This window comes from Haplochromis burtoni, unplaced genomic scaffold (genome assembly GCF_018398535.1).
Source record: "Haplochromis burtoni strain Fernald_Lab_line unplaced genomic scaffold, NCSU_Asbu1 Contig_100, whole genome shotgun sequence".
Lineage (NCBI taxonomy): Eukaryota > Metazoa > Chordata > Actinopteri > Cichliformes > Cichlidae > Haplochromis > Haplochromis burtoni.
In genome coordinates this window covers 1,212,594-1,235,498 of record NW_024582461.1, presented here as the reverse complement: position 1 = coordinate 1,235,498, position 22,905 = coordinate 1,212,594, and the positions used below count along the sequence as shown (strand labels likewise).

Sequence of the window (22,905 nt, the reverse complement as noted above, 5' to 3'; positions counted from 1 at the left end):
TTAAGAAAATGTTGACAAAGTGGTTTAAGACTTGTCCACACTAACATACTGTGGTAACTCCCAGTCTGTAAGAACTCTATAAATAAAACTCAGTTCATCTCCATTGCATTCAGAAATCTTTAAAAAAAAAAAACGAAATGGGAGATTTTCAAATAGAAACATTAATTCAGAACTAGCTGCATGCCACCAGAAAAAGTGAATGTAGTATTTTTCACCATGAATACAGTACTGTGCAAAAGTCACCATCATTTCTATATTTTGCATACAAGGAGCCAGACTTTCTTGTGATTTGTTAGGTGGACTTGAGCAATAGTTCTCCAGGTTTTCTGAAGGTCTTTCAAAGGTTTTCTTTGGATATTGGCTACTTTCAATCCAGTCTTTGTAGCTGACCATTTATATAGAAATGTTTTTGTTCGTTAAACCACTAAACGCTGTGCTGGGAATCATTCACGCATAAAAAAGGCACCTAACTCAAGGGATGAAGAGTGCTGTGTCTACACATAACAGACTACTTGGCAAATAACCAATTATAAGTTCTTTGTAAGTATCTTTGGGCGCTTAAAAAGAACAAAGACTTCTTTAGTTGAATCTACAAAATATAACAGTTTTTCAGGCAAATACTAGTTTTGCTCCAACAAGGTGACTCCTAAAGATCTACTAGAAAGAAAATCCAGCAAAGCCCTGATACAGGACCTGAAGGGTATACCTGACCCTTTAGCTCAGGGGTGTCAAACTCAAATACACAGTGGGCCAAAATTCAAAACTGGAACAAAGTTGCAGGCTAACATTAATATTTATTGAAAAAAAAATCTTCCTCCAGATATAAGAATGAATCTTTTCTTATGGATCAAATAAGTTTTGCTGGAAAACTGAATATGGAACAAGCAAAGCTTAATACTAAACGATATATATATTAGCTGTATAATACCAGTAGGCCAGCTCTAAAAATAATTTGGTATGGCTTCGCGGGCCAAATGTAATTAGGCTGCGGGCCAAATTTGACCCACGGGCCAGAGTTTGACACCTATGCTTTAGCTGATTTATTTAGTGTTCAAGCCTCATCAGAAATGGTTTTCTGCCCTTCTTAAGGCAGAAACGAGGAGAAAAGGATGAGGTATGCCAAATTACACAAAAACTGGACCAAAAATCAGTGGCAATGGGGCCAATGGATTGATGAATACAAATTAGAAATTTTGGGTACAAATCACAGAAAGGAACACTATCAGTCATAGATTGGCCTCCTCAGACCCCAGACCTCAACGTTATTGAAGCATTGTGGGCTCATCTTGAAAGAGAACAGAACAAAAGAAGAGCTTTGAATGTCCTTCAAGAAGCCCGGAGAACTATTCCTGAAGACTACTTAAAGAAATTACAAAAAGGTTGGCTAAGAGAGTTCAGGCTCTGTTAAAGAATAAATGTGGTCATACCAAATATTGAGTTTTTTTCCTTAGAAACTGTATTTCCGTGTGTCTAAATGTTTCAGTAAGTTGGTGCACCTATTTCCAAATTTCCTAGCAAAATTTAAAGAAATGAGTGACTTTTGCACAGCACTCTGTCTCTGGCACCAGACAGTAATGCAGGGAAATGAAATTTACAAAAAAAAATGTAATTGAACGTTAAAGGTATTTTATATATATATAATATATATATATATTATATATGTTCGTAGATAGTAAATCTGGTTTCTATCATGAATCAACATAAGTAGCCACATAGATATATAGAATAATCTGGAGAGCTCAGGATGTCTTTTTCCCTCATGGAGATGTTTCTCATACAAATGACTGAATCCTTTATGTCTAAAACATCAGAGGTTAAGAAATTCCCTGCCTCCATGTAGTTTGAAAAATGTTTTTGAGAAGTCGTTTTGTGAACATTTATCCAAATTAGATATCACTTACAATTTGCTAATTACTGCACATTACTTGAATATCACCATTATTTACTGTATATATGTTTCTTCCACGTAAAATGTACTTCTATTATCACTGATATTTTGTATTTCAGTCATTTCATGTATTTCAGCATTGTTGACAAAATTGCAGCCGGATTAGATCTTGATTCAGTGTTCATCTGCATTGACTTTAATTTTGTTTTTTGCTTTTGGGTTGTTTTTGCTTTTTTTTTTTTTTTGACTATGCTCCCTGGACTACCTCTGAAAACCAACACGCCGGGGTCATCTCTGGGGGAAACTCTTGGTTAAATATGTCTAATAGTTCCCATTAGACCTGCAGGTCATGTGGATCATGAAATTTTGAAGTAACTGTCAAACTAGTACTGTTGTAGTCCACATCACTCATCTCACTACATTCATATGACCATAAGTGAATGGAAGTCAGCCTTAAAGGGTGCCTTTTAATTTAACTACAGCTGAGTCAATGTGTGTTATTTTACAAGAGCTGTCTAGATATTTACTCTCTAAATGGGGACAATGTTTTGTGATTTTACTGATAGTTATATAGTTACATACAGTACTTGATCCATTTTCAACTCTTGAAAAGGTTGAAGTGTAACTTGAGAAATCAACTTTTTATGCCTTACTCTTAACACCATTTTGTAGTTATGTTATGTGTTGATGTGTCCTCATCCACTTCCTTAATAGAACTCACAAACCTGTGATATATATTTTGTTTTGATTCTTTACCTTGTGATTTGTGTTACTCTACGTCTGCGCATCACTTATTAATAAAATATCACCTATCAACTCCTTTGTTCTAGATTTGTACAACAAGAACATTTCGTTAGAAAAAGGTTTAAATAACTTTAATGTACACACACGCAGAGAGACAATCCTTAAACGCTCACAAAAGAATAAACCGACTGGGGAGAAACACTTTACTTAAGGATGGAAACACATCCAGCTTTGAATCTTGTCAGGAATGTAGCACCAAAAAAAAAAACAACAAAAAAAAAAAAAAAAACTCCCCTTTAAGAAAAAAAAAACGAAAAAACGAAACCCAAAAAAAACTTCCCGAAAAACCAACAAAAAATTTAAAAACAAAGAACGGAAAAGAATTTTTTCCCCTAAAAAAAAGGCAACCCACTTAATTTGTGTGCCATATGATAACAGTGCAAGATCATACGTGATGCTTCCCGTTGCCCTTCTCCACCATACATGCAACCGCTGCCGTTCCACGCATGGTGACGATAACCTTCATCAGAGCTCCAGTTGCTCCGCCACACAGTCTGGTTTCCCTTTATAGAGGCCAGCAAACCTCGCAAACTGATTTTATCCAATGGAAGAGAGCTGTTAAGCATTGAGAGCTTTGGCTACATCTGTGAAGACAAGACGACTGGGCCTTTGTGTTGTCCCTTGGGAGCTTGTAAGAGTCTGCAGGAAAGCGGTAGCAGGAAGCAGGAAAGCGAAAACCGTTACATTAAGATCATGTGATGACACAAGCTTTATAGTGTCATTAGTAATAAAAGACAGAAGGAAACTATAACAATAACTAAATTATTCTTTTCCCAGTAATGTTTTGCTACTTTTAGAACAATAAGATCACCTACACAGACTTAGCATTTTAGTTTTAGACTGTGATTCATTACTGAAACTAGAAAATTTGTGCCAGAGGCCACAGACCACAGATGATGTAAATCATAAAATCCGGAATTATGAAAATACTGGCATGTGTTATAAAACTGATTGATGCCGTTGTCCTGGTTGTTTTACACAGCCAAAATAAAGTTTTGATAAAAATATTAAGGTTTGAAAGCCATTTTTAGGCTTTCAAATGCATTTAATGCACAACATCAACAAGGACACAGTGGGATAGATTTAGTCGACATCTGAAAACTCTGAAAATGTGTTTGCTTCATGTGGCCCCTGGGGTAGTTTATGTGTAAGTATTTAGTTGAAAGAGTGAGAAGGAAAGGATGTGAAAGGTAATATGAATGTAGGTTCAAAGGAAAAGGCAGTATGATGTAGCGCTGTTTGTCCTCCATGTACATACTCTAATGCAGATTAGGTCAATGAATTAGAGGTTGTAGTTTATTTGAGCTACAGATACAAAGACAGCATGAAAGAATAAGGGTAGTGAGAAAAGGGGGTTTTAGAGAAATGGTTGAAACGACACACAGGCCATACTTTACCATTTTTTGCCTTTTATAACTATGCCATTGTCAAAACTTAAAAGGAATTAAAGAAAATAAAGAATTATGACAGCGAAAACACTAAACAGGAAAGCAACGTCATAAGAAAAACATACAAAAAATCTGCACTGAAATCTTCAGATTATACATAAAAATAAACACAAACAGTAAAAAAAGAAAAACTGTCAGTTCTACCTTGGCGTTGGGCCCTGTGATGCTGCCTTCCCGACCGTGATCCAGTAGTTCCTGTTCCAGCAGGTCATCTTGTTCTTCAGCTGGATCGAAGTTGTACATGGGCATGAGCTGGTGTCTCAATTTCTCCAACCTGTGTGATGACAGGTTAAAGATGAGTAAGGGGGGGGAAAGACTTTGAAATTAACATAATAATCATGTTGAACACACACTGAGCCAAACTTGGTGCCCTCTGTGTGATCCTAGTGGTACTAATTTGAGCAAATGATTTGCTTTTTTCAGGAATGATTATGCACTAGATCTCAATGTAAGCTTAAACCCATGAAATACCTAATAAAGATATGTTTTAGTTGAGTTAATTGATTATTTTCCTTTTGTGAAGACTCAAAACAGATGGTAATCCAGCCTTGCTTGGTTGTGGCAACTTACCGCTTCCGTTTCCTGATATACAGCATCTGGAATGGAGAAGCAAAGATATGACGGAGAAAGTTAAATAACTTTTATGTTTTATACTGTGTGAAATGGTTTTGAAGAGACCATGTTTAAATGATTCCTTACTATTGCCACTGCTAAGCCAATGACTGTGATGATGCCAAAAGGTACAAGCAACATTCCCATGCCTGAGCTCTCAATCACGACTTCTGGCAACGCGGTGGCATTCAAATTGGTCTCATTTGTCGTTATAGTCACAGTCATTAACGTTCTTGAGGTGATATTGTCTCTGCTTCCAGGACTTGTCGAGAGGAAGGGGATCGTGGAGGTTGTAGGGGTTGTGGCAGTTGTTGAGAAAAAACTTGTAGTTGTCCTAGTTCCATTTGCAGCCATGTTCGAGTGTAGCTGTTCCAACCGGAGTGTAGATCTTCACTATTTGTGTAGATGCTGTTATACTGCTCAGCTTCTAGTGTGTGTCATGATCAGCAAAAGTGTCTTCGTGCTGGTCCGACGTCTCCTGAGGCATCGATGGTGCTTTGGCCATAAGATCTGTAAAATAAAACCTAACACACGAAGGAGAAGCTGATAACTATTTTGCTACAATGAATCTGTAGAAGGTTTCATGTGATAAAATGAATTGAATGAACCATAACCATATATATGAAAATGCTTACATCCTGTTTTCTTATTGCTTTTTTACTCATGATTTAGTTAAATCTTTATTAAAAAAAAAAAAAAAAAAGCAAAGAATTAACATTTCACTTTTGGAACCCTCACCCTCATATTTAGTCAAACCATGGTGATTGTGCCAGTGGGTTGTGGTAGGTGTTTTGGGCAGGATGTGGGTCGTAAACGCACAGAAGGAAATCGGTATGCAGAAAAAAAAAAGCTTCATGAATTTCAGCGGAATGGTAAGCGTTCAAACTTCAATATGCACTGTGAGGAAATGTGTTGGCAGCGTATTCTAACATCAAAATCAACTTACATCCACCCACACACACACACACACAAACACACACACACACACACAGGTTCCATAAATATCCTCTGCATCCAAGACTTGGTACATGTACTATGCACATCCCATGAGAGTGCAAAGCAGTTTTTCCTTAAGATTTACATTATATGAGGAGTGCTAAAAGACGAACATGCTTTCCATTTAGTTATATGGTGACACAGAAAGGCATAGACATATGATCCATTCCTCCCTCCTCATCCTGTCTGCTTGTGCTCTTAATGAGGAACATGTGCAACTGAAGCCAACCAATGAAAAACAAAGACTGGATTCAGTCATTGCTCTTGTCCAGTTAGCAATTCCTACACTCCACAAAGACGGAGCATGCAACATTTTACATGGTCTTTGTGAGGATGATTGTATGATTGTATTACCATGTGATACGGATGCGTGTTATGTTCAGTTAACGTGTAGTGGATCTCAGCTGTCCTGCACTAACAGCTGAAGCTAATAATCCTGCCACCAGGACCAGGTCTTACTCATGTGTCCTCTCAGATTAGAGATCCATACGTACCTTAACATACAACATGCATGCTCAGAGGTGACCTGCGGCAGACTAGGGGCAGCTAAAGACAGAGAATTTTCACTGTAAGAGGCAACATTTGCTCCAGTATTTGCCCCTCCTCCTCCTCCTCTTCTGCTTCCCCCTTTAGCAATGCAGGTATTGGACAAGCTGTTTACATTGACAAAACAGCCATTTTCTCTGAAGATGGTTTCCACACGTCAAAGAAACCCTACCCTGGTAACCCCCAAGATCTTCCTTTCCAGTTCTTTGATAGCCTCCTAGGATCTACTCCCGTCGTCTTGCCCTTTCTTGTATTTCACACAGCAGAGGTTGCTCTGGGGATGCTGCAAACAGAGATCAGTGCGGCAAGCTCCCTCCCCCTTTACCCTGCAATTGGTCTAATGGCTTCAAGATGATAAATGTGGTTGGCTCCCTCAGCTGTCTGTTTGGCTTTGCAAGGATGAGAATGGGATTTAATGGGACTGCACACCAGATGCTGTCAGACCCGTGTGAATGACTGCATCCGGGTGGCAGGTCTGAGAAAATTAACCCTGTGATGTCTTCTGTCCGAACCTCAATGACCCGAATTCCCCCAGGAACACATGAACAGAAGAAGAAACCAGCAAAGAAATTAGCATTAAAATTTTGTTTCACTGGTAAGGATTTGCACAGTTGCACAAAAATCACCACACAGATAAGTGACTGAACACATTTTATTTTCCATTTTTTTTGTCGATTTTAAGCAAATCTGTAGATTCTTCAAGTCATTTTGAACAAGTTTCCAGTCATCATTGCCACAAATTCTGAAAAAATAAAAATAAGGACCCAGATCTGTGTCAGGATCTCCTCTTAGTTGGATATGCCTAAAATACCTCACAGAGGAAGCACCCAAGAGGGACCCTAGTCAGATCCCAAAACTAAATAAGCCGGATCCTTTTAATTGTGGACTATTAGGAGTTTCAAACCCTTCATGAATTACTGAGTGCCTAACTCAATGTCTAATAGACCCGGCAGCCACCCTTCGGAGGAAGCTCATTTGTAGATTTAGATAAAATATGTAAAAGCAATAATGACTTGATACACTAAACATTTTCTGATTGATTTGAACAAAATAAAATTAATCACAATCATAGAAATGAAAAAATATAAAAGAGAATGCATATAACATGCCTTCATAATCAGTCTCCATCTGCCTACATTGATATTAAACATGAAAAAAATACTAAAGACAAATTCCAATTAACACTAAGTGAAACTACGATGGCGTATTAGGGCCACATTAAGAAAATTATAAATTATTGTCCAATTTGAGAAAGAAGATGAAATGTGGAGGTTAAAGTTGTTTTTTTCAAGTCAAACACTGCCATGGCTGATATACCCTCTACAAAATACCTTGTGTATGATGAGTTAGTGAAACAACTTGATGAGCTGTCTTATTGTGTCTTGTGATGAAACACGACTGGATGAGAGTGTGACCATCGACACCCTTGCATCTGTCCATTTCCAGTAATTTTATTTTGCAAACCCGGCCAACTCATTCAAATTTGTGTGTTTTTTCCTTCTGACCAGAAGCAGCTTTCTGCAACATCTCTTCAATGGTGTTATACTTCTCACACTGTGTGTATGTGCTAAAAATAATAATAATTTTTTACTAATACTGATCCTGAAGTATGATTTCACTAGCTTGTCTACACAGGGCATTTTGTAGAGCATATAGCAGTCGTGGCAACTTTAATCTCCACATTTTGACTTTTTTCCTCCCTTTATGCTCAAAATGAACAATAATATTTTTATTCTTAATGTGACCCTAACACTCCCGTGTAGAAAACAGTCTGATTAGCATATCCATGCTTGCTGTGTTTTTCGCAGAATATGTTATAGCTTGATTTGAATTAGGGAACTTTTGTGCCGTGTAACAAGAGTGGAGAAGTATGATGTCTTTGTTACAACTTTGTTGTGTTTTACTTACTTGAGCGTGTTCAGGCAATATATTTCTTACCCTCTTTATCAAATACTCTAAAAGCAGCTCTGAGTTCAGAATCCTGGTTCTTTGTTTTTTCATGGTATAGAACCATGAGACCCAGAAAGCTTTCATAGTTAAATACTCTTTTTCTTGAAACATCGCAAAAATAATACATTTTAATCTGCTCCATGTGTGATTTTTATGCATATATAAAAAAAAAATCAATACATTTACATGTATAGGGGCTACATATACCCTTTTAATTACACAGTACACAATAACTACACCTAAAGAAGATCCTCTCCAAGCAATATATCTCCTTTAAAGGGATGTATTCTACAGATATATATCAAAATTGTGGGTATGTCTCAGCTTGCATTGGTTCAGACAGAAAATGGAGGAGGGAGGTGTAAAGAGAGCAGGGAAGACAATAGGAAATCGGAAACAGGAAAGGAAATTGCAATATTTCCTCCAGTTCTTCAGATGAAATGACACATAACATAACTAACACAGTTTTGCTAAGTTAAAGTGACATGAAAACTATACTTCAGCATAAGTTAAATCCCAGGAATGCAGTGTTTCAGTGCATCACAGGTCATATAATGGTTAATTCATTATATCATTCATTTCACAAATGCAAGAAACTTTTAAATCACACTAGGAACAATGAGCATTTCATTTCTACAAAAATTAACAAATAAATGTATAATTTAATAGTTTAAATGTTGGACTCTGTGTGTGTGTGTGTGTGTGTATTTTCGGTTGCTTGAGAGATTCGGCAATGCAAATAATCATAAAACCACTAGACACTTCTCAGGTTACACACTGTAAAACAATGCCACCTAGTGATTCACAGAGAAACCTGCAGTAAGACTGCGGCATACATAATGCTTTTAAATGCATTTTGGAATATTATTGTTCTCTGGGAAAGCTGCTTCATAAATCCTTAATCGATTAAGATGTGTATTAAAATTCTGGGCCCGAATAGGCACAAAGGATAATACCACAAATATCTTAAGATTAATTTATCAGATCAACAAACACCAAACAGCAATTTCATATCAGCACTTTTCCTAAGTTGAATAAGCCACATTATTGCTACAGCATTTTACTTGTCTGGTTTGGGCTGAAAGCTTCCACTAATGCGCACATTAACGTGCAGTGGATGTAGAAAAAGACATTTCTAAAGTATGTAAATAGAACCGGTTTACATGCAACACAGTATAATAAAGCATAACAACTGCAACAACTTGATTAAAGCTCAATCAGCAGACAACAGAAGTAGAACCTTAGAAAGTTCTATGTCCACTTGCTAGATAGATACAGTACATTGCAAAAGTCTTGAGCCATGCCATACCTAGCATATTTTGCTAAGAAAATGATGAATAGGTGCAGTGATTTATTGAAACATGTTCAAACATAATTTGAAATTTACTATATAAGGCAGAAACGGTGTTTGTACACTTGAGAGTCAATATTTGGTATGACCACCTTCATTCTTCCACACAGCCTGAACTCTCTTTGCCAGGTTTTCTTGTAATTTCTTTAAGAAGTCTTCAAGAAATGTTTTCCACGCTTCTTGGAGGACATTCAAAGCTCTTTTTTAGAACAAATTTTGCATTTTTGAGAAGAGCTGCTAGTAACAAAGTGCCCAAAGATACGTTGTCTGTTACATGTAGACACAACACTGGTTCACCTCTTGACTTTGGTGCTTTTTTAATGCTTGAATGTATGTTGAGGTGAAATGGTTTAACAAACAAAAGAAAAATTCTATGAAAATGGTCAGGGGCAAGAACTGGGCTGAAAATGAGTGAAAAAGCAGCCAATGGCCAAAGATTATATTTGCTATTCTTCAGTCTAAGATCACTATAGAGAACATATGGAGAAATTATGGGTAGCTCAAGAACTCTGCAGAGTAAGACAGAGGGTTTTTATTCCCATAGCAAGGAATTTTGCAGGTATCTTCTTTGTCCACATCTTTGGCCATCTGGATGAGCTCGCTCTTGGTAGGATTGATTCCAGTTAAACTCATCATCCTCTCTAGCTCGTGTGTCTTCACTTCTCCATTTCCTTCTTCATCAAACATCTCAAAAATTACATTGTATTTTTTGATCTGTACTTGTGATAATTTGCTGACCTGGAAGGAAATGAAAATGGGGAAACTTTTTAAGAAGCTGCAGTTTTATGCTGCCAACAATATTTATTAGAGGATTGTTAATCATGATCCTAAAACCTCTCATTTCAAGTTAGTCATTTTAGATATTATTCAAATTAATAACTATTAATAGTTAATTCTCAAGATAGCATACTCACCAATTTTTCAGGATTATATAGAAACGAGTCAGTGCAAGTACTGTGTGTACCAAAAACACTTAATGCACAATAAGAGGATGTCTTAGCCTCATCATTTCTAAATGTTTAATGCTCTTTCCCCAGAGTTTAGAAAAGCCTGCCAGAAGACCATTTATGGCACTTAGAGGGTGGACTTGCTAATCACCCATGAGGAATAATTTGATACTGATCTCACCCATCAAATGCAACACAGCTACACTGGAAAATAACTAGTTTGTATAGCTTTAAATTCGTCAAATATCCGTATTTTTAGAGAAAGTAACAGCAACGCAGCAAAATATTGTAAACAATCAGATGCATTTTTGTGTGACCTCAGTGTCACATGACGACACAGTTATGGGAACTGCAATTAGCTTAGTGTGGCCCATTAGCAGGTGTTTGCACAGCCCCCCGGTGACTTTTATGAAAGCTGACATCCAAATAAGGAGGCACTCAACTGCAAGATGTTATTTTCAACATTACAATGGGAACATTAAGAATTTAACATTTGTTAGCTGAGTGAAAGAGCTGTGTATCAGTGTACACCTCATTCCTCTTGTGAGCTAATTCAGTGCAGAGTGCAGAATTTAAAAGGACACAACATAGAAATCTAAATTAAAAGTTATGTGAAGCTATTAGCATTTAATATGTAGATTAGGTAATAGGCAATGAAATAATAGTTACTTTTTTTTAAAACATTACTACCAGCTGTCAGGTGAATTTCATGAGCTGAATTTACCAGGTTCCTGTCCTTCTAGTTAAGCAATTACATGACTAATAGATCATTGTGACATTTGCAAATAAAAATAATATGACCGGGAGAATTCACATACATTGAATTATAACTTACACAGCAATGTGGGAATACTTTTCTTTCTGCATCTGCATGTTGAAATCAAATAACTGCTTTCATTCATGATCAAAATGTAATATTAAATTGATACTGACAAGCCATAATAAAGATGGTCATGATAATCCAAATGTTATGCCATTTGTTTTTATTCCACAGGGTCACTCAGAGGTATGGTACTAAAGAGATTCTATGTATTCTTCGTTTTGCTGATGGCAAAGATTATAGTAGATAAATCCTGTCGTAAAATGTGAGTCTAACAAAAATAAAGAGGGAAAGGTAAACGCAGTGGCTTTTCACATGCTGTGTATTAAGAAGAGATTTGTCAAACACTATTTTCAATGTTACCGATTCCCATCTTGTCTTTATATTTTTATATATATGTGGACCATCAGTACCAATAATCGATTCAAGGTTTTCAAGGTTTAGTTATGCAGGGTAGTGATGGATGATGAATGGATGATGCGAGAAGGAAATGAATGTAGGAAGATCAGGTCTTATGTCATCTGAGCCTACTTTGAGCTCCAGATGGTATCTTGAAAATGGAGAGAAGGGAGAGTAGTCTGATTGAAAGAGGAAGGATGGACAAGATGCAGCGAGGGCTTAGATAATGAGAGGATGTGGTGACGGGTATGAATAAGATGGAATTTGTGAGGCAAGTGAGACAAAGAGGTTGGTAGTCGCTAACTAGGTAGCTAAGAAATTTGCCTGACAGGTGATTACATGTGGAACTTTAGTTAATGTCTTTACTACATTTACTCAACCAAATCCATTGCAGGTTTTTTTTTTTCTGTATGACATTCCTGAGCTACTTATTTTTTCTGGTATGGATTAATTGGATTGTTATATTCTAGTTTGTCTAGTATGTATTTCTTACATGAACTGGGTCCAACGAGTGTATTTGTGCATCAGATGACTGCTTAGTATGACTAAATTAAATATCAAAACCGCTCATGCCACCAAAATAGCTTTATTCTGTCAGGTCATGAAACAGGACCTCTGGGGGTGTCCTGTGGTATCTGGCACTGTGAAGTTGGCGGGGGATCCTTTGGGTCCCATGGATTGTGGGGTGGGAACAGATAAGGTTTGTTTCATGCCATCTCACAAATGCACTATATCTCACATGGGTAAAATAATGCTCGAGGGCAGGGATCAGCCTTGAACCATCTCAATCTAACCCCCGATGTCCTAAGAGAAAAGCAAAACAAATGCCAGTGAAATCAGAGTGTAATCAGAAAATTGCATTGCATCGCGGCATATGTTGAAAAAGTAATCATACGATTTTTGTGAGTGTTTTTTCCCCAGTTGCTTTCTTATTTTGAATCATGAACTTTGACCTTAAGTGCAATAACTGAGGCTTCCAGTTCTTTAGATGTTGTAATGGGTTCTTTGTGACCTCCTGGATGAGTCGTCGGTGCACTCATGGAGTAATTTTGACAGATTGGCCACTCATGGGAAGGTTCACCTCTGTTCTACGTTTTTTAAATTTGTGGATAATGGCCTTCACCGTGGTTGACTGGAAAAAAAATCTTGGAAATGGATTTGTAACCCAGAATGATAGATGTGAGTGGCTTTATCATCTATTCTTGGGTTGCTTTTGAGACCTTTTAACTTGCTATTTAATTACTTGATGTCTTGATTCTGCAGGTCTGGCAGTAATCAGGCCTGGGTGTAGCTCCTGAAATTGACTCAGTTTTCAGAAGAAAAAAAATGTGGTTACTCACAGTTAATTCATAATTTCACAAAGGGGATTTGGGGAAGTAGCTGGGTAATTATGTTTTCACGTAGGGCCATAGGGTTTGGATATCTTCGTTCACAGTTAATAAATGAAATAATCATTTAAAAAAAAAGTGCATTTTATCAACAAGATTGGAAAATATACGAAAAACTAAGAAATCGGGAAGGGAGCAAATGCGCCCCCCCCCCTACAGTACTGTACTGAAATCATGATTACCACTTCCTACTTTAGAAGCGAAGTTGGGGCCCTGTTTACTCGATCTTTAACTTAGGCTCCTTTGCTGAGAACATAAGCGAACACTGTGCTCTCTTAAACTGTATTGTGCTCGAATTAAATACGCGTGTACAAAATTAGACGTGCTAAACATCGCTGCAAGGGGGCTGATGATAATTGTAGCATCTCCAGTTATAGAACTCCAATCGAAGGTTCTCTCTCCCTCTCTGCTGCAACGTGGGGTTTCCCAGCGCTGACTGCAGGGTTACCGCGCCCATCTCATCGCTCGGTGGCCGGACAAGAGTGTTACTACGGAAAGGGCAGATGTTAAGCTCGGCAAAAGGGAGACAGTAGGCTGTCTTGTTGGGTGAGCTTTAGTGAATTTAAAGATTGGCTTTTTATCTGCCTGGGCAGTGCCTTCATTAAAGGGCTTTAGTGGGTGTGATTCCCCCCTCTCCGTCCCCTCCCCTCTCCGGTTGGTTGACTGAGGTTGTCAAGCTCCCCCAGCCGTAGCCTGCGTTCGGGAAGGGCTACTCCTCGGAAAACTACGCTAGCTGGCTTAAGCTAGTTAGTAAGCTAGCGTTGTGGTGTTCGTTGATGCGTGGATCGGAGATACACACCGTCCCGTGTTCCAGTCAATGCCCAAACTCAAAAACAGGCGCAAATTGAATCAGGTAAGGCAAAATGAAGCGACCAGCACACTGCTTTTAGAGCTGTAATTGTAACTGTTCTACCTTTAGCTAATGAATTGTGGCGGAATTGAACTGCCCGGGGGTGGGGTAGCAGTAGCCTAGCCTTCTAGTTAGCAGGGGTTAGCTAGCATTAAGTTGGCTATTTTGCCATAAGAGTGTTTGCATCGGTGGATCCCGGTGTAGAGTATTAGCTGCAAATTAAATGACAGAACTTAACTAGTATCCAAGCATCTGAGCAACGTTAGCTACAATTAATGTCGGAGGAAGCTTCTGGCTGGCGTTTAAGTAATAATGTTGGCCCAGCGGAGGTGCTTCTTGATATAAAAAGCATTGATAACCATATGATATAAGAGACAACTGCAGTAATCATGCTTAAATTTAAAGCTTCACTGATTGCACTGACTTACATTATAATCGAAATGGTATATTTAAAGATTTTGTGAGTTGATGATGACATACTGGGTTGGGCTGGAACAATAAACGTCCCGTAATAACAGCAAAGTGTTTTTCTTGTGATTAAAAAGAGTGGGTTATAGCATCACTTGTTAACTCTGCGCACGCTTCTGTGGATTAAATTGCAACACTTATTTAACGTAAATGCCATTGCCGCGTTTACACCCTGTTTTTACCAGCCGAGCAAATAAGTTAGCATATCGGTGCCTGTCTGCAACAAAACGGCCGCGTCGATGCAACGCCTTAACTCGTGTTGGGAACATTACTTATCAACAGCCAGCTAACTTGCAGGTTTCATGGATTTAGTTTATTTTTTCTTTCTGTATTCGCTTATTTTCTGAAAGGTCATTTGCTTTATGAAAAACACCCAGCCCCCCCCCCCTTTTTTTTTTTTCTCGTCTTGCATTTGTCGCTTGCTGGAGTAAAACAGGCCATCGCCGCCCGACCTTGCAGTTTTACAGTCTTCCCCCTCCCTCCGTCTGCTGCAAGATTAAAAGGACCAAATAAATTTACGCGGTAATCAAATTAACTTGGAAGTACTGCGTTTAACAAGATTGTTAGTATGTAAGTAAGTGGATCTCCGAAGGCCAATCCACAAGCCAGTTTTCTGGTTTACCCACTGTTGCTTAAAAGCTAACTACATAGCACCCTGTATAATTGCGGAAGAGCGGCGGAGTCTTCCCTGAAGTGACTGTGGTTACGTTATTTTGCATTAGATAATTCTGGCTATTTGGTTCGCGTGTTATGAAATTTTGCGAGTGTTGCGTTACATTGACTCTGCTCATTTCCAGGCATTTTTAACCCTTGTGTGTAACTGTTCTTAATAAGGTGACTTTAATTTTTTGAATATTAGCTCTGCCCTGCCTGCAGGCCTACTCTGTCGAGCTTGCTAACAAGCTAACTAGCGGACAGCAGTCTGCAAGATGGCGTTTAGCTGCATCTTCAGTGCAAGTCATATTATCTTTACACTGTGCAGCACTCAGTATTTTTGCCACCTTATTGTGCAGAATTGCGTGTAATTTCCTCCTGAAATGTGCGTGCAGCCTCTGTAGAGTAACCTACTAAACAAATTCAAACCAAAAGCGGAGTTAAAACAGCTATCCGGCAGCCATTCAAATGCAACGCAAAGTCCAATGCAAATGATTTCATTGTGGCTGTTGTAGGCAAATCACAGTACTGCACATAATGTCTGTGTCAACTATCAGTACAACCCGTACACTGTTGGTTAAACCTTTGCACACAAACACGTTAGTTCATGCTGTTGATTTATACTAGTACATTTTATTTCTGTCACAAAATCTGTATGCATTGTTGTTAAAACTACCAATAGTGTTTTGAAATTAATTGTATGTTACTGGATTCCTTCAGAAAGTAGTCCTACTTGTATCTGGTCACAAGTGCATGAGAGGATCTGTAATATGGTTGCGGTGTCATTGGAAGCTGAAAATCCTGGCAATTTCTCAAAGCAAGTGCCTGGATTAGTTGTGTGTAAAAGAATTAAGATTAATCTCATCCTTTTATGATTGGAAAAACATATTTCTAATGCCTGGACAGGCTTTGCCAGCTGTTTACATTAGTGGACATGGATAGGATTAGAGACTCATTGACTGAGGATTTTAGCTTTTAGGATTATGGAGTTGCTCAGTGATACTGCTGGTTATGGCTTTTTCTGTGATCCAGCTTTAGACCTGTGAAACATTGCATTATTATTATTATTTAACAGTACAGATAAGCCGGTATGTTCTTGAGAACAAATGTTTGTTTATCTAGTGAAACATACACATTTAACTGAAAATGTAGAAGACACCTAAAATAGCAGACACAATCTGCCCTTAAGGGACTTGAAAACTAGTGAGCTGCAACTTCAGGCTGTTTGCCACTGCTCATTGTTTATCATGCAGTCAGCTGACCCTGATCAGGCGCTTGGAAAGGAGAAGTGATGAGGGAGAGGAACTCCTTAACTGTAAGCATCCACAGAGGTCAACAAGATTGAATTTGTATTTTATTTTTTTAATTTCTGAATGTAGAATATTTAAAACTTATAAAATTTATAACATGACTTCAGGCTATTCCACATTAATATTTGCCACTGGAATTTATTTTTATTTTTTGGGGAATTTGGCAGTTTAAGAAAGAACAAAAAAGATGTTGGTGTCTTATTTCATCTGACTCAAGTTTGAATTTAAAACATTGAACATTGAGTAGCACTTTAAAACTAACAGCGTTTCATAGTTTAGTTGTGATAGATACTCATCAGTTTAACTTAAAAGAATTTAATTTAAATTCATTGGAAAGTTCAAAATCAGGCAGAGTTACTTATGTAACCTCCTTTTTCTGTAGTTGTTTCCAACTCTGTGTACTAAATAAAAACTCTTATGTTTTATTTTTGAGTTCATGGGATTAATTATACTTAAAGTTAAGACAGGAAACTCTACATTAGTGTAGTAAATATTTCTAACTTCAATTATTAGTTCTTTTATTTTTCTCAGGCTGAGAGAAGTTGGGAATATAGTTTTAAAATTATGTTTTAAGAGGTTTTCAAGGTGAGAATGGCATCCTGCTGTCACTGAATGATGCTTAATCATGATTACGTTCCATGACACATTTATTATAAGATTAATGAGCATAAGAGGATAACTTGAGTTAGAAAGGCCAACCAGTCAGACAACTTAAACGATTGTGTAGATAAGGTTGAGAAGACTTTCAGTCTTGTCCTGCAACTTCCAGTAACATAGGTGAGCTGACGGAAAAACACAAGGTAAGGTAACTAGTAGGGCAGTATCTTTAGAAACTTTACAATCATATTTAAATCTGTATTGCATTTTGTTTTTAATTTCTGGGTTAATTAGGTTTGGTAATGTTATTTATTTTTCACTTTTAAGCTGTTACATGTGTAACAAGTAAAAATTCTGAGTTTAACTTTGTGACCGTCGTCTTCAGTATCCGTATAATGGAAGGAAGGTACAATTCTTTAGAAAGAATTTGGCTTCCAAGCGTTCACATGTTCTAACAATACAATAACTCTTGAATCTGTAGAAAATTATGGCTGATCTTACATTTGGTCAAAACTGAGAGTGTTTTCTCCACTTCAGGTTGGTAACTTATTTACTCTTTGCAGTTCAATACAGAAGTATCCGTTTCCCATTTTAAATGCAAAGAGATGTCCCGTGTGCAGCTTCAGGTTGGTTTTGTAAAGTATTTTTGTTCACCGCACTTTCATAATTCATTAGATGGATTTTACCACAAGGTTATTTGTCTTACAGGATAACTGGAGTCAGTATAAGAACATTTGTCCAACTAATAATCCTCCTACTGACCTTATTATTAAATTCAATACTATATTCATAAATCCATTCCTACCTGTTGATTGCAGCCATCTTTTAGGTGTTTCATTCTTCTACCTTAGGAAAACCTTACTTTTCGTTACTCTAAGTATGCTGACGTGGACGTTACTGAAATGGACAGTTAACAAATGTTCCAACCATAACAAATTAAAATGGTAGATGAATCTGTCATGCTAAATGCAGTTTTAATTCAGTATTGCATTGCTGAGCTTTTGTCTTTTTCCTGATATATTACATGTGAATGAAATCAGTGTCTCATACAAAGAAACTGATTTCAGACACACTGGGAATGCTATATATATATATATATATATATATATATATATCTCTATATATATATCTCTATATATATATCTCTATATATATATCTCTATATATATATCTCTATATATATATCTCTATATATATATCTCTATATATATATATATCTCTATATATCTATATATCTCTATATATCTATATATCTCTATATATCTATATATCTCTATATATCTATATCTATATCTATATCTCATCAGTAAAATTAATATGTATATATTTTATTAGCTGAACTTTGAGCGTGCTTCGCGGCTCTGTATTAATATAAGTGGCTTATTGATCACTGAAATTCTGAGTATCCCAGGGATTGAGGTCAACAGGATAATGACTGCTTTTCGGATCACTGGAAAGTCATGCGTTAACAAGATTTGTCTGGCAATATGAATTGTGTGTCAGGATTTAGCTGGTGACATTGAGGTGGGAAAGTAAGGTTGAAGCATGAACTGCACATTGGACATATTGTAGGTAAACAATTTTTTTTTTTTTTTTTTGCCATCAATTCAATCAAAACAATCTCGGTGAAAGTCTTTATCCACTGCAGGTCTGTGAGCTGCGCTCAGACCCATTTTGCGTTTGTCTTAATTACAGCTTTGATTTTAAAATGGTTTGCTTAAAAGATTAAAGTTCCTCATATTTCCTTTGTTTGTGTTGCTTTTCTTTTAGAGCAACAAGTGCCCGTGGTAGCTGGAGTAAGGTAATTGAAAAAGCAGAATAAGATGAGTGAACTGGACCAGTTACGCCAAGAGGCAGAGCAGCTCAAGAATCAGATCAGAGTGAGTAACAAAGTATCACTTCTCCACATAAAAGCATACAGACGTTTATTCTGAAAAATCTGACAGCCCTTCCAGTCGAGACTGGTGTGAGATGGAAAATGTCTGACCAAAGTGTTGACCCCCCCTCTTTTTTTTCTTTTTTTTTGTCTCCTCAGGATGCCAGGAAAGCATGTGCAGATGCCACACTATCACAGGTAACATTTAACTTTTCATAGTGTTTGGGTTGAAAAACATTTGATGGGAAATGAACCTTATAGCACCTAATGTTTTACAGATCACAGCTAACATTGACCCCGTTGGCCGAATCCAGATGCGTACAAGACAAACGCTGCGGGGCCATTTGGCTAAAATATATGCCATGCATTGGGGAACAGATTCTAGGTAAAACCTAACAGCCAGAATATGATTTGTGGAGCATAGTGAACTTTGTGTCTTTCAGCAGTTTATGCATATTTGTCTATTGTTTTTAACTCTGGATAAAAAAAATAGATGCGTGACAACCCCTGGATACTGTGTTAGTGATGTTCATATTACTGTTCTTTTCTATTTTTTGTAGGCTCTTGGTCAGTGCCTCTCAAGATGGCAAACTTATTATTTGGGATAGCTATACCACAAATAAGGTAATTTTCTTCATTATTATTTTATAATGCGGACTAATGGAATAATAGGCAAATCTTGTGTTTAATCTAGTTGAGTCAGTAACAACACAGCCTTACAAAGCGCAGACAAAAAAAGTGCGGTCATCTTCATTCTGATTTTTAAAATGTTTACATAGATTGGATATTAAAAGTGATCTTGAAATTAATAAAACTATATAAATTTAGTTTACCTTTTAAGTTGTTCCTTTTGTACTATGTTGTACTTCTTTATGGGATAAAACAATTTTTTTGAACCTATGAGGCTATGTTGAATTGAAAAGAGGGAAAACTTATATTTAAAAGTGTTGCAGATCAGCTGAGCAAGAGGCATTTGTGCCCTTTCCCCTGAGGCTGATGTGTCTGGTGTGCAGTTGTTGATATCGGAGGAATGAGTACACTGTTTTAATGCCTAAAAGGTAATCTGGCTTCTCCACCAAAGACAGAAGTTTCTTCGGGATCCTTAAAAAGCTTTCTGACTTGTTTGGGATACTGAAGAACCTTTTGGGGTAATATAATTTAACATGATACTGTGGACAATGATCCAGCTGGTAATAAAAAGATTAAAGGGTAATTCTTCCAACATTAAAGGGTAGATAGAGGTTTGATTTGTTTATGGGATACTTTAATGCAAGGCTGGTTATTTCATCCTCTTGTTTAATTAAGCTGTTGCATTATGGTGTCCCTAAGCAGCAGATTATTGACTAATATCATGTTCCCATTGAAATGGAAAAATTACGGCCGTGATTTTTACAGGATGCTGTCTAATATCTCAACAGTGCAGCCTCTTCTGAGTTGTAGCTTGGGTCACAAGAACTTACTTTGTGATCTGGCAGTACCTCACAATAGCTTATTTTTATAGTTTAGACTTGAAAAGAATTTGGCAGTTTTTTTTGTTTTTGTTTTTTTTGTTTAGAAACCTCTTTTGTTCAGTTTAAATTTCAGGCCTAGGCTTGTCCTCGAAGGAACCATTGGAAACTTGTCAGCAAGCCACCAGAGCGTTCTTTGCTGTAAGCTTTGGTTCACTGCTGCAGTCAGGTTGTTGCGCTCTGGAGATTTTTTTTCTTTTCTCTTAAAGGAACCTTGTGTTTGGCTTCTGTCTAACTACTCTACCATAAAGACCTTTTTGATGACGTGCTGACATGATTGTCTTCCTGGCAGAACTTTCTAAACTGTTTAATCCAATAATTTTGACATAGGTCAACTCTACTGAAGCCCTACACACAAATTTTAAGGACACATTAAATCCAGCAGGACACAGCTGACTACAGCGTTGAGTGCTATAGCAAAGGGTCTGAATACTTGTTTAAAAGAAAGCTTGAAACTTTGAAGTGTAAAAAGTGAAGGAGTTGCAGTACTTTCTAAATTGTATAAATAAGTATTGACATTTATTTTATGCTTTATAAAGGCAGACTGACATTGTTGTGTGTTAGTGTTTAAATGCCAAATTTAGTTATTGTAACATTGCTCTCCAAAAGGTATGTAATCCTATTTTGAAGATTTTGTTTCTTTGACAAAATGGAACTTAAGTATCTGTGCATGTGTCTGTTTGTTACTCTATAGGTTCATGCCATTCCACTTCGATCTTCCTGGGTCATGACTTGCGCATATGCGCCTTCAGGAAACTATGTGGCCTGTGGTGGCTTAGATAACATCTGTTCCATCTACAACCTGAAAACACGTGAGGGGAATGTACGTGTGAGCCGTGAGCTCGCTGGACATACAGGTAAATGGTTGTAAATGTCTTCTCAAACAGCAAAGTATCAGTTAAAACATGCTTCTTTTGCCATATTGTCTATGTTAACTTATAGTTGGATTCAACAAAACAGTGGCATGATAAGGTGTATGTTGCTTTAAAAATTTGTGTTATGAATTTTAAATAACTGATCTATTTACTGCTAATTGATGATTAGTCGTAACTGCAAGTAGGGGTTAAATGTGCACTGCTAATTCTACATTTGTCTTTCACTTGTGTATTAATGACTTCTATTGACTCTCAATATTAGGATACCTGTCCTGTTGTCGCTTTCTTGATGACAACCAGATTGTTACAAGCTCTGGAGATACCACTTGGTGAGTGAAAAGATGACATTGAGTTCCGTTAATGAGCAGTTAACGTGCTAGACAACAGGCAAACTGATTCTAAATCCTTTATTTCACAGTGCACTTTGGGACATTGAGACTGGCCAGCAGACAACCACATTTGCTGGACACACCGGTGATGTCATGAGCCTGTCACTCGCCCCTGACTCAAGGTTATTTGTCTCTGGTGCTTGTGATGCCTCTGCTAAACTCTGGGATGTTCGAGAGGGCATGTGCAGACAGACATTTACTGGCCATGAGTCTGACATTAATGCCATCTGTGTAAGTTCCATACACATGTAAATACAAGTGTTTTGCTTGCTAAATTTGTTTCCTGTTTGTTATTTCAATCGATAATTGGACAATAATTATTTCTGTTTTTGGAACTTGCAGTTTTTCCCTAATGGAAATGCCTTTGCCACGGGCTCTGATGATGCCACCTGCAGGCTGTTTGATCTGCGTGCTGATCAGGAATTAATGATCTATTCTCATGACAATATCATATGTGGCATCACCTCTGTGGCATTCTCAAAGAGTGGCCGCCTTCTTCTGGCAGGATATGATGACTTTAACTGCAATGTGTGGGACACACTAAAAGCTGATCGTGCTGGTTAGTATTGCTGAAAAAGCCTTTTATCTCCTTAGTGTTGGTAAATCCCAAGAGCACTTTGTAACATCCAAATTGATGTGACCTGTATTTCCTTAGTGCACTACTGTTAACTAAATGACAATTATGATTGCTTATAGGTGTGTTGGCTGGACATGACAACCGCGTTAGCTGCCTGGGGGTTACTGATGATGGCATGGCAGTTGCAACAGGATCCTGGGACAGTTTTCTGAAGATCTGGAATTGAAGCCTGAAGGTTCTTTTACTGTTTGATTGTTTGTTTGTTTTTTGTTGGGGGTTTTTTGTTTTTTTTTTTTTTTTTTTTTTTTTTTGTTGTTATTATTATTATTATTTTTTTACATTTGTATCCAAATAAATGCCAATTTCCCTCCAAAATCCAGTTACCTTTACGCTTGTTCCACACTTGGTTGTTGTTTGTAATGGGACACAATCAGTGCTTGATCTTTGTCCATCAAGTTTTAAGGTCTTAACCTGGCAGAACATTAAAAAAAAAAGGCTAAACAGTAGGTCAGATTAGATTATTCAAACTTAAATTTAACCTTTCTTTGTTTCTCAGATGTTCATTTAACTCCAAAGTTGACTGGAAGACCATTACAACTTGAGAATGTTCACAGCATCTTCTTCAACACTGTTTAAACTGACTTGGACACCA

At 37.3% G+C, this 22,905-nt stretch overlaps 3 protein-coding genes across 9 annotated transcripts; 1 reads left to right on the top strand and 2 right to left on the bottom strand.

Moving 5' to 3' along the window:
- Window positions 1-3,020: 3,020 nt before the first annotated feature.
- Window positions 3,021-6,630, bottom strand: si:ch211-161c3.5 (uncharacterized protein C3orf18). 5 transcript variants are annotated; one of them, XM_042223064.1, is made up of 6 exons: window positions 6,243-6,630; window positions 4,840-5,276; window positions 4,711-4,736; window positions 4,285-4,414; window positions 4,090-4,125; window positions 3,256-3,331 (listed from the first exon to the last, which is right to left on the bottom strand). In XM_042223064.1, the coding sequence occupies exons 2-5, from the start codon at window positions 5,104-5,106 to the stop codon at window positions 4,120-4,122; spliced, it is 429 nt and encodes a 142-aa protein (XP_042078998.1). In that variant the 5' UTR covers window positions 5,107-5,276; window positions 6,243-6,630; the 3' UTR covers window positions 3,256-3,331; window positions 4,090-4,119. The 5 variants fall into 5 exon arrangements, with proteins under 5 accessions (XP_042078997.1, XP_014190693.1, XP_005927501.1 ...); XM_042223063.1 differs by having other exon boundaries at window positions 3,021-4,125; XM_014335207.2 differs by lacking the exon at window positions 4,090-4,125 and having other exon boundaries at window positions 3,021-3,331; window positions 6,243-6,627.
- Window positions 6,631-8,212: 1,582 nt separating this feature from the next.
- On the bottom strand, window positions 8,213-13,606 carry LOC102308697 (calmodulin-like protein 6). The gene is made up of 3 exons (XM_005927533.1): window positions 13,598-13,606; window positions 10,157-10,333; window positions 8,213-8,344 (listed from the first exon to the last, which is right to left on the bottom strand). The coding sequence occupies exons 1-3, from the start codon at window positions 13,604-13,606 to the stop codon at window positions 8,213-8,215; spliced, it is 318 nt and encodes a 105-aa protein (XP_005927595.1).
- On the top strand, window positions 13,413-22,905 carry gnb1b (guanine nucleotide binding protein (G protein), beta polypeptide 1b). Of its 3 annotated transcripts, none has more exons than XM_042223061.1 (11): window positions 13,413-13,695; window positions 18,799-18,908; window positions 19,064-19,102; window positions 19,183-19,289; window positions 19,465-19,528; window positions 21,107-21,269; window positions 21,550-21,616; window positions 21,706-21,907; window positions 22,019-22,235; window positions 22,373-22,488; window positions 22,810-22,905. In XM_042223061.1, exons 2-10 carry the CDS (start codon window positions 18,852-18,854, stop codon window positions 22,477-22,479), a joined length of 1,023 nt encoding a protein of 340 aa, XP_042078995.1. In that variant the 5' UTR covers window positions 13,413-13,695; window positions 18,799-18,851; the 3' UTR covers window positions 22,480-22,488; window positions 22,810-22,905. The 3 variants fall into 3 exon arrangements, with proteins under 3 accessions (XP_042078995.1, XP_042078993.1, XP_042078994.1); XM_042223059.1 differs by having other exon boundaries at window positions 13,417-14,002; XM_042223060.1 differs by lacking the exon at window positions 13,413-13,695 and adding an exon at window positions 14,906-17,231.

What these genes read in the sequence shown, in the direction of transcription:
- gnb1b (XM_042223061.1), top strand. Translation starts at nt 18,852, where the DNA reads ATGAGTGAACTGGACCAGTTACGCCAAGAGGCAGAGCAGCTCAAGAAT. An exon ending in CATTGGGGAACAGATTCTAG is followed by an intron (nt 19,290 to 19,464) that starts GTAAAACCTAAC and finishes TATTTTTTGTAG; the next exon opens with GCTCTTGGTCAGTGCCTCTC. An exon ending in TGAGCTCGCTGGACATACAG is followed by an intron (nt 21,270 to 21,549) that starts GTAAATGGTTGT and finishes TCTCAATATTAG; the next exon opens with GATACCTGTCCTGTTGTCGC.
- si:ch211-161c3.5 (XM_014335207.2), bottom strand. Translation starts at nt 5,106, where the DNA reads ATGGCTGCAAATGGAACTAGGACAACTACAAGTTTTTTCTCAACAACT. An exon ending in TATATCAGGAAACGGAAGCG is followed by an intron (nt 4,415 to 4,710) that starts GTAAGTTGCCAC and finishes GTCATCACACAG; the next exon opens with GTTGGAGAAATTGAGACACC. An exon ending in TCACAGGGCCCAACGCCAAG is followed by an intron (nt 3,332 to 4,284) that starts GTAGAACTGACA and finishes GCTTTCCTGCAG; the next exon opens with ACTCTTACAAGCTCCCAAGG.
- LOC102308697 (XM_005927533.1), bottom strand. An exon ending in AAGATGTGGACAAAGAAGAT is followed by an intron (nt 8,345 to 10,156) that starts ACCTGCAAAATT and finishes GATGTTTCAAGA; the next exon opens with AAAAGAGTATTTAACTATGA.